This window comes from Gobio gobio, assembly GCF_949357685.1.
Source record: "Gobio gobio genome assembly, chromosome: 10".
NCBI lineage: Eukaryota > Metazoa > Chordata > Actinopteri > Cypriniformes > Gobionidae > Gobio > Gobio gobio.
Window position 1 is genome coordinate 24,436,949 of NC_137116.1, and position 11,486 is coordinate 24,448,434.

The 11,486-nt window shown below is 36.5% G+C and overlaps 1 protein-coding gene across 1 annotated transcript in view; it reads right to left on the bottom strand.

The window, feature by feature from the left end:
- The window catches only part of LOC307132146 (aspartate aminotransferase, cytoplasmic-like), a gene marked incomplete at both ends in the record, with an annotated part of 30,386 nt that extends 25,332 nt beyond the window's left edge, over positions 1-5,054 (bottom strand). The window contains 4 exons of the mRNA XM_079826313.1: positions 2,722-2,815; positions 2,903-3,013; positions 4,797-4,879; positions 4,955-5,054. Of these exons, the coding sequence (XP_079682439.1) occupies positions 2,722-2,815; positions 2,903-3,013; positions 4,797-4,879; positions 4,955-5,054 (388 nt within the window). The remainder of the gene's footprint in view (positions 1-2,721; positions 2,816-2,902; positions 3,014-4,796; positions 4,880-4,954) is intronic.
- Positions 5,055-11,486: the final 6,432 nt, after the last annotated feature.

Genomic DNA, 11,486 nt, shown 5'->3' on the forward strand with positions numbered 1-11,486 from the left:
AGGTTGGAAAGACATTTGGTAAAATATTCCATGTGACTCCAGTGGTTCATAATAACTTTATTCAACAATTTTGTCTAGTCTGTGTCAGTCTCCTACACAGTTTAAGTTGTAAATACAGCACTTTCGAGCTCTACGGCAACCGTTGCCATTCATGTGAACACCACAACGCATGCGTGTGAAGATGACGCGGGAGCTGCACTGTTTTTACAATGTAAACTGCGTAGGAGACTGACACAGACTAGACGAAATTGTTGAATAAAGTCATTATTTTTGTGCTCAAAGTATTCTCGTCGCTTCATAAAATGAAGGTTGAACCCCTGGAGTCAGACTATTTTAACGACATATTTCCTACCTTTCTGGACCTTGAAAGTGTTAATTAAATAACTGTCCATGCATGGAGGGGTCAGAGCTAGAGCTCTCGGATTTCAGTCTCCATTGACTTTACATTGCTTGAGGCTGCATCCTTGTCATTTCTGACTAATAACAAAAAACAAAACAATGTCTAAAAGCACTATGTGACAAGTTGTACAGCAAACAAGCTAAAAAAAAAAACAGAAGTTTTTATAAGTTGTTGACCCAAAAAACGAGTGTTTAAGGACATAAAAGTGGATACAGGCAATTGAGACAGAGCGCGACATTTTAAATTACATTGAGAACTACGTCCACTGGAGGGGAACGTAATCATCGTCAGGAAATATAATATATAAAACTGACATTTGGATATTTGACTTAACAGTGGCAAAATGTTTTCTGCACACGTAGGCATACTGAGTGTCAGGATCCCAAAATTTACCTTTTGCTGAAGCTTCACGTCTTATTGCCTGTATCCACTTTTTTCTCCTTAAAGGCTGGCTTTTACGGTTCTGTAGCTTCTAAAAACCAGGCTGATCTCATGTAATGGCGTATGTATGACACGCCAATTCGCTATTCCATATTGGCGTGATATCAAGACGCATAATCGCTTTTTAGCATGTTTATCAACGCTGTTTCATTCCATCCCCCTACACTGCCCCTACCCATCTCTCTCACACACACACACACACACACCCTAAACCTACCCATAACAAGAAACATTCTGCATTTTTACATTAAAAAAAAAAACATAATTTAGTATGTTTATAAATCCATTTACATTTACGCGGAATCACACGGCGTAGACATACATGCGCAATCACACGGCGTAGACACACGCGGAGATGATGGTTCGTTTCGGCGTACACATACACGCAGAATCACATGGCGTAGACATACACGCGGGTAGCTCAAAATGCGTACAGATAACACGCCATTTGGCTTTAGAAAGTGGCGTGTATGTTTACGCAAAGTCATGATGTCATGTTGTAAAAACCTAGTTCTGGGTTCTTTAGCTCGTTTGCTGTACACCTTGTCAAATAGCAGCTTTTAGACATTGTTCTGTTTTTTTATTAGAAGTCAGAAATGACAAGGAGGCAGCCTCACGCAATACAAAGTCAATTGGGGCGGGCGAATTGGAGAATTGGCGAAGCTAAAGAGATATCTTTGCACAGTTGCTTTTTCGACTCTCTGATCCGTTGTGGAGCAACTATGCCCAAACAGGAGCTGTTCGGACCAATCAAATTGTCAGGGCGGCTTTATACGATGATGGACAGATGATAAACGGTAAACGTAAGCATTCACGTCACCAAAGAGCGCTTGGGTTGAATTCGTTCTAAACCTAAACGGAGAACTTGTTCGTATTTTACTTGTTCACCTTTACTATTTCTCTCAAATCTTACCAATCGTGTTGGTAAGTACTCGCAAAGATTGTTTACACTCATCTTCTTCCAACGTGCGTGCAGTTGAGTTCTATTGACAACTATGCATCGCTCCGTTGCTCTGATTGTCTATCCAATTGAGGTCTTTCCTGGTTCGGTTGAAACACGCCCCATAATCACAGCCCAATGGAGCAGTATCGGACTCATATTCTGACTTGAACACAGTTGAACATTATTTTAAAAATAAGCTGAAATAATGCAGGCTGACTGCTTGAGCAAAGCAAATACCATGGATTAACAAACTCGTAGCTCACTGCTGTCTTTAAAGGTTTATAAGCAATTGTTAAAATGTCCTTATGGACAATATTAATGGAGTTTTTACTTCTGGAACCGACTGTTAAACTCCATTGGGGATGCCTATGAATAATTTAGGGCATTTAAATTGATATAAAGAGCATGCTGAATTGTAATTAGAATTAGAATTTAAGATTTATTATTATTATTATGTAGAATTTCTCATGTTTTTATTTTATTAAAAAATATATTTTTATAGTTATCTGAATTAATTGAGAAATATTTTGTAGTGCTGTATGGTAAAATTATTTTTTGATTTAAATTTAAAAAAAATGTATTTGTTAAATTTATGTAATCAACTTACACATTAAAATTATTATTTCAGTTTTGTGCCAAAAATTGTGTTGGCCAAAGAAACTCCTCAGTTGTCAGAACATGTTGAATTTCTTTGAATTGCAGTTCAGTGCAATCTTTGTCATTCCAATTTCCATTCAACAACCTGCATATTTTTTTTTTTGGCAGTGAGGAAACATTTACATTAATGCATTTGGCAGACGCTTTTATCCAAAGCGACTTACATTGCCTTCAAGTACACATTTTACATTTTGTCAGTTCTTGCTTTCCCTGGGAAACGTTTGCCTAACCCTGGAGAACACCGAAAACAGAATACAAGTATTCTGATGCGAACTCTTACATGTGATATGCTGAGCAGAAATGAACACCGGTCCTTTACCAGAGCACAGTTTAAAGGTGACGGGTGGTATGAGCTCCAAACCAGGAAAACTGATCTGCAACATATGATAAAATATTCATTCGTGTACATTTATGATTAGCAGTTTCTTAAGTCTTTCAATCAGCTACAACAATAAATTCACCATTGGCATGCAGTGGCGGAGAGTGGCAATGGGCAATGGTTTGGAAGCTCCGACACCGTCACAGACAGACACAATATGCATCTCATCTCCTGCCTCCTCACTAAGACATATCTGTGAAAACAGAAATCAGGCCATTTCAGAGTAATAACAAACCTTTGGATGCGTGTGTAGGTTATCAGGTCCACTTTATCCTTTATTATTTACTCACCCTCATACATGAAATGTAAATTACCCGTAAACACACAAGGTACATTTTAAGTCGTTTAAAATGAAAGTGAATATGGGCTGGTGCAGTCAAACCACAAAAAGCATCATAGACATTTTATAAACTACTATAAAGTAGTTCCAGGCCTTGACACATTACAGTTTCAATCAGGCAAAATATTTCAAGCTTTCCGCCCACCACATACAATAAAAATTAAAGTATAAACAAAACAAATAATTATTAATTTGTTTTTAATAAATAAATAAATAAATATCAAACGAACATCGTGCCCTAGGCTGTGTGTTTGTGTTCATGAGCAACGAAAAGATTTGACTGAGAAGAATGATTCAAATGAATCGGATTTGCTCAATAATTCTGTCACAACGATTAACAGCTCACTGCATGGAAAGCTGATAACATTCTCCACGGAAAAAGAAAGTCAATACGAGTAGGGCTGTTTGATTCCGAAATCTTTGGAGTAGATTCCGATTCCTGGTTCTGGAATTGTTTCCTCACCGGGTTTTTTTTAACGAAAGATTGAGTAGGCTAACCTTGCCTCGGAGTGACCACGGGATATACGGATGTAGAAAGTATGAGGCTATTTGTAAAATGAAGATGCATTTCAATAACTGATCGATTTTAAATTATGGATGCCCCTGAAATGGCCCATATACCTAGCAGTAAATGCGCTTACATAAATAAATAAAGCACATTATTCAAGGATGTTCATTGCAGGGTGAGCATTAGTTCCAACCATGCAATAAATGAACATCCTTGAATGATGTGCTTTACTGTTACATCACATGTCTAAAATGCAAGAGCACAGTTCAGTTAAATGAAATTTAGTGCTTTTGCACAGAATGTACGAGGCAAACTCTTCACTGAAATATTAACAACAATGATATAAGTGCGCGGTTTATTTGTAAGAATCAGATGCGCGAGGAAGTTACGTTCGTTAGGCTACTATAGCAACAGTATGGCACTTTTTAATTCATAATTATCATTGGATTATATAAATTAAAAAACAGCATTTTATTTCAAATGAAACCCTCACATCTGCATCATCTGTTATCGTAGACCAAGCAGTGCTAAAACAAACCCTACCGTTGTTGACAACATAACAGTTTCACCACGATTTAAGCTAAATTATGGAGTTTTGGGGTGAAAAATGTAGTAAACTTGTCCAAGATGCAGGATCACAGAATGAAACAATGTGAATGAAAAGTGAATGAAAGGTAGGCTAATAATCAGCAATATATGCGTTCACATAATATGCCTTTATTTGAACGTTTCAGCGTGGCATACCTATACGTTGGAACGTCATTACGCGATGACGCAAAATAACCGCTGAACCGTTTTATTTTTAACTGGTTCATTGAAACAAACTGTCCAAAATAACCGTTTGCAGAAATTAAATGGACTTCCATTCGCGATTAATGAGCGAGACACAAATTAATGATAAGCTATGTTGAACTGAAAGGGCTCTTAAAGAGGAGTCGAATCCCTTCGATGCAATCGATTCCGAACTTTAGAATCGTCTCTCGATTCCCAACGCCTTGGAATCGATTCTTTTTGGAATCGACTCCCAGCCCTATACGAGTTTGTAACGACATGGGGGTGAGTAAATTTCATGTTTGGTTGGACTAAAAAAAAAATGGGTTTGTGATAAGAACTGATACCCTTTGTTACCGTTTTGATGAAAAACTGATTCTCCAGAAGATCATTTTCTGCTTGAAAGACAGCTGTGGTCTCAGAGCCACTAAGGACACAACCTTTCGGGGGAAAAAGCAAGTAAAACACTGCAGGCAATCGAAATGGCTCGTTGTACTGGAGGTAAATTATCTTACCCCAGTGAACACAGGCTCTGTCAGACACAGATGATGAGCTGGATAATTCAGACAGACTAATTGAAGCTACAGAGTCGATCTCGAGAAAGCAGCTTGTCATTTCAGCCAGCACAAACGGTGTTCAGGTCAAATGGCGAGAGAAGTCTGACTGAACCCTTTCTTCACCCAAACGATTCAACACGGCCCCAATCGTAAATGTTTGTTTACACAGAGGCGTTTTAGTGGTCTAATTATTTTCCTGAGAAAATAATCACAACCAATAAATAAATCAAGTAATATCTGGCACAATTATTGAACAACTATGATGTTTTAATATGAACAGTACTGTGCGCAGAGATTCGAGCGAGAAAAACACTGCACGCAGATCTCTGATAAATTGAATCTGTTAGTGATGAACTTCAGGTGTTTTTACCTGAGCGTGCGAGTCGCTTCATCAGACACCAGAGGGCGCGCGATGCCTTCTTATCAAGTTGTGTTGCCTGAGGATGTAATGGGAAGTTTATCCTACAGTAGTTATTTCTTAAATACAACTTTTTTATTAAAGTTTGCGTAAACAACTATTTTGTTTAGCGATATGCATTCTTGTTTTTGAAGAAGTCTGAGAATTAAGGAAATTAATAGATTCATTAATGGGGTGGCAGTTTATTTGTATACTCTTTCTTTTTCTTTTTAAGTATCTAATTTATTAAAACCATGTTTAACCTTAAGCTTTAAAATTTTGCCTTAATGTGTTTGCAGTCATAACCTGTTTCAATTAAATTGAATCAAGTATAAGCACAAGCATATACAAAGGATAAATGGCTGTTTAAAATGTACAATTGTATTTTTATAAACCAAATTATGACATTAAAACTGCTAGTTACTTTTTTACTTAACCCACCGTAATTTCTGTCTTCAAAAGCAATATCTTATGCTCTGACCGAGCAACAGTTTTTTTTTTTTTCCTCCACTTTTTTATTTATTGTTTTTTATTTAGGCCTACTTAATATTTTTTTTTGTCAGGCAGGTAAATGCTCCTTGCTTTTCCACAGTCACTTACTAGATCTTGACTTTTATAAACTGGCTCATTGTGGCAGTAGATCTTTCTTCATTAATTGGTATAACCCACAGTAATATCTCTTTTCATTCTGTATGTTGGTTTTCGCTATTTTTATACATTTGGCCACAGGGGAAAATCATATTTCAGATCACAGCCATACTGTGGAATTTATAAACATGTATAAGTCCAGGGGTCAGAGGGTGTGATTCCCGCAGAGAGGTTATCACTCTATGATAATAATCTACATTTCTCTTTGATGATAACTAGATTTCTGTTTCACATGGCAACCGTTTTTTTCTTCCACTTTTTAAAATGTTTTATTTAGACCTATTTATTGCTTACTAAGGCTGCATTTATTTGATAAAAAAACACTAAGATATAATAATTTTAAAAAGTTTTCTTTTGTAATATATTTGAAAATATAATGTATCATTCTTCCAGTCTTCAGTGTCACATGATCCTTCAGAAATCATTCTAATATACTCATTCGTTGCCCAAGAAACATTGACTATTATTATCAATGTTGATAACAACTGTAGTGCCTAAAAGTATTGTGGAAACTGTGATCCATTTTTTCCAGGATTCTTTTATAAATAGAAAGTTAAAAATATCAGCATTTGTTTGAAATTCAAATCTTTTTTAACATTAAAAAACCTTTTTACTGGGACTTTTGATCAATCTTGTGCATCCTTGCTGCATAAAATTATTAATTTCTTTAAAAAAAATCTTACTGACCCTAAACTATTGAGCAATAAAAATGTGTAAATGGACAGTGCCAGTGCTTTCTTCATCAGGCTTTTACATTTGTGTGAGTATCTGTGTATCATTGAAGAAGAAACACTTCTGACCTTTAGTTAACCTCATAGGATTTTCAGTGTTTTATGAAATTCACATATGCCTCACTGATGTTACAGCCAGGGTGAAATTCTTGTACACATTGTTTTGGCGGGTGAGTCCGACTGTTGGCGGTGCTGCTTATCAGATGGCTAACCAATCTATCCTGCTCTATGACATTTTTACCTCTTCTTTTCCGAGGAATTCTCCACATTCTCTTTTTTTTAGCAAGTCTCAGTAGTGCATACCCACGCACTCCACACTCCTCTTACCCATGTTATCTCTGATGTCCCTGTTATCTTGGCATCGGCACCCTGCCCAGACCTGCAGTTTATTTGAGGAACACAGAAACGCATAAACGAGCACAGTATTACTCAGAGTTATGAAGGAAATAGGAATTATGTTGCATAGATATACTAGGGTTGTTTGGGTTGATACTATTTTAAGTCATTGAAGTGAAGTATTCAGATATTTTTAAACTTGGTAGAACATGAATAGAAATGATCACATTTGCAGTCATTCCCTTTCACCATCTAAAAACTATAATATTTAAACATGAATACGCATTTATTGAATAAATAATTGGTCACACTTTAGTTTGGGGAACACCTATTCACTTTTAACTACGACTTTTGCCTCAAACTCACTAATTTACTGCTTATTAGTTTGTAAGGTAGTGTTGTAGTTGTTAAGTTTAGGTATTGGGTAGGATTAAGGGATGTAGAATTGGAAAACATAGTTTGGGGAACATATTCACTATTAACTACAACTTTTGCCTCAATAAACTCCTGATTTACTGCTTAAATAATTTTTTTTATTAAAAGTTAGTAAGATTGTAGTGGTTAAGCAGGATTAATATAGAAAGTAGAATAGAATAAGGCAATAATATGTGCTTTTTTATGAGTACTAGGGATGCACCGAAATGAAAATTCTTGGCTGAAGCCGAAGCCGAATAATTTTTTTCACGATTGCATAAATTAAATAGTAAAAATTAGCTTTTTACTATTTTGTCTTGCTTTTTTTTAAAGAAAAATAAATGACAAAACTTCCATTTAAAAATATTTATTTAACACTGAAATCTTTTTTGCATTCCAGTAGACATTATTCAAACAAAGCACAATGTAACTTAAAATAACTTTTTTAAGATTATTTAGAATTTCAAAAATATTTTGCAACAAATATTTTTCTGTTAATCTGTTAGTCTGCCTTTACATTGCTTTAATGCGTTTCTATTTCTCTGTCACTTCCGAAACTTTGCAGCATGCAATTGGCCATTAATCCTTTTTGCAACATGAAAAACAATAGTTTTATTCAATGGATTAAATAGACTGTAGACTCGAAAGCAAGCCAAGACTGCTCCATTTACGATCAGTAAACGCTGTCGCTATGTCAGTTCATCGTGATCTCACAAAGTACAAAGTTCAATGAAGCTGCTAACAATGCACAGTAAATATTTTACTTGCGTCGTTTTGTGTCTACACTTTGTTTGTTTGTTCATGAGAGGTTTTGCGAGCCTGTCACCGCTGCAGAAACACGTTGTAAATGGATACATTTGACGTTCTACAGACACAAATACGCACTGGAGCGTTTGCCAATATATTATTACAGTATCAACTGAGGGTGCTCTTGCTTGCATTTGAGGGTGCTTAGACAGCGTCTGCAAACGGCCATTTTTGCGTCTATCTCGGACACTTTAATGCTTCCACACTTCTGACATGTTTGCTGCATTTAGAAGCGTGCGCGCCTCTATCTCACACGCGCTGGTTGCTATATTTGATTGCATCATCAAAAACATTGTTCGATTAAATTTATATTGTTAGTATGATTTTTACATCATAAAATGTCCTAATTTTGAAATAAAAGGCATTTTTCTATCCTGATTTTGGCCCTCTGGCTTGAATGCTCTGTTTGAAGGGGCGTGTCTGCTGTAAGACTTCAGTGGAAACGGCCAGTGTTGTGATTGGCTGACATCTTCGCATTTGAAATGAGTATTACATGTGGAACCCCTCTCGAATACTTTTACTAAGTTTTTTTGTATTACAGCTGTTGAGATTAACAAATCATTAAAAGTGTTGATTATAGCATTATTTTTAGATCTTTTCCCATCACATGAAAGGCTGCAGTGATTAGCATTGAGTAGATAGACAGTCTGTTTATCGCGTGAATGCAGTGATCTCGTCATTGCAACGCTATTTTTCTCACAAAATGCTTTCACCACAATTGACAGCAAACACAAAATCAATATGAATAAAGTAAGAGCTTCGTTGTGCAGCATAACAGCGTCATTCATTATAACGTCAGTTTGGGCAAGTGTACACGCAATGGCCCTCATTTATCAAAAGTGCGTACACCAAATTTCCAGCGTACACCTGGCGTACACCCAAAACCACGGTGACTTTGAGATTTATCAATATGAACGTTGGCGTACGGCACGCTCCAATCCTATGCCAGCTCAGGAGGTGGTGTACGCACGTTTTGAGTTAGTGCGAAAATGCGGAGAAAAACAATTCCTAACACCACAAAACGCACTGACAAAGATATGCTATATTATGACCCACTGTAAAAAAAACAACAACAACAACATAGTAATTATAAACTTCAGTGTTTATATTTGTGCAACATGGACTTCAATGTTTAATTTGTGTGACTTTACCAAAGCATTTGATTTGTAGGCATATGTATTCCTCCAGTTGCGAGCCTGTGTGCTTTACCTGACGTTTCAGGGTTAGGCCCGGCAGCTGCACACGGACTGGGACTGAAAATAATTCAGACTGACAAAATAATAAAAATGACATTCTTCTTCTTTTAAATAATAATAATAATAAAATAAATAATAATAATAACGACATTCTTCTTCTAAATAACAATAAGCGTCATTAATAATAAAAATCATAATAATAATAATAATAATAATAATAATAATAAGATCATCTTACAAATTGTCATGCAATTATATTAATGTGAATGAATGGTACTCCACATCACATCATCATCCCTATTGTACACCCCAATACATGTGACGTGATACGAAATTAAATGCTAATTGTTTCAAAACACGTGCTGTAAAATAATGCATTGTGATAGGTAATTTCTCATCCAAACAGCTATTTAAACTGGATTTCCACCGTACACCAATTGTCAATGATGTCTGACTCTGGCTCCTCTTCAGTGCCGAGACGCCTCTTTGTGGCGATCTTTATATCTGACCCCTTTTTTTTTCAACTACAATAAACAAGAAAACTCATACTTAACTTGATCACTATTGGTCTATATTAAGCAATAAAACATTATTACCTCTGCTGGAGTGCGCTTCTCAACCCCCACACTATTAACAGTGCTCGTAATTTGGGTCCATATTTTGTTTTTGTGGGCGCCTTTAATCCCACTCCCAAATAAAACAATATTGTTTTTTCCACTTCCCTGGCGATGGTCTCGATCTCCACGTCGGAGAAGTTTCGCTTCTTTGCCGTCTTCCGTGTGTCCATGGCGTAAAATGAGGGCAGAGACTTGAATATATAGGGGCGTGTTATTCTAATGACGATCGTTTTCAGCTGCGGCATTTATCAAGGGCAGGTATTGCGTACACCTGGATTTCAGAGGTGCGCACAGCTTCATAAATCAGGCGGTGAGAGGAGTGTAAGCATAATCTTACGCCAACATATTCGCCCGTTTCTACGCAAGATTGATAAATGAGGGCCAATGTGTGATTGACAGCTTTAACCATTATAAAGAGAGAGTTCTTTGATCGCTCTCTGTAGTTTAATCACAATTTAAATAACAGATTTGTTTCATGCTACTAAGCGAAACAATGTGAAGTTGATCGTTTCGTCACTGGCTTGATTCACTGATGCATACACAGTATTAAACGATTTAGAAAGAAAGTCTGTGTGAACTTGAATAATTAGCTACACTTCAGATCAGGCATTAATGAACACTATTACTGTTTGTGGCGGTGCTGTCGAATCCATATCGTAAAAGTCTGTTTGTAAAGCCTGAGCTGACATTGCGAAGTATGGAAGAAATAAACTGGATCCATTTTCTCCAAATTCTCAGGGCGGGCAAAGCAGAGAAAGGGGAGGTAACCTTTCCCCGTATGACAACATATAGGGAAGATTTGTTGTGTTTATGTGTTCATATTTTTCATATATTTTACCTTTATTCTGCACTACTCTGTCCCTCCTTGTAAAAACGGTCTGATGGTTTCCGGGTTCTATGAAGCCAGTCCCTCAAAAATAGGCAATGGGCTCAGATTGCTTTGCTGGCCCTGTGTGTTGTGATTTGCTGACCGCCTACTGCTTTGGTAGTATTAGAAACAATGGTGTCAATAAATACCATACAAATTTGAGCCCGAATCGGACCCAGAACATTTTACTGAAGATGATCGAGCAGAACGTGTTCAAGAACAGCTGTTAAACGACGTTTCAGAATGTTTTGTTTTTTTGTTGTCGTTGTTGTTGTCTCATACTTTTTAGATGTGTTGTAACGTTGTATGTAAGTTTTAGTTTGTAACGTTAGGTGTTTGTTGGATAACGTTAAGGATGAATGAGCATTTAACAAACTGGTTTGCAGAGCCAAACAGCATTGTTATTTGTTTACTTCCTTGCTACAACGTACAATTAACAATACGAACTATTACAGGAAAACACATTGACGAAAAAT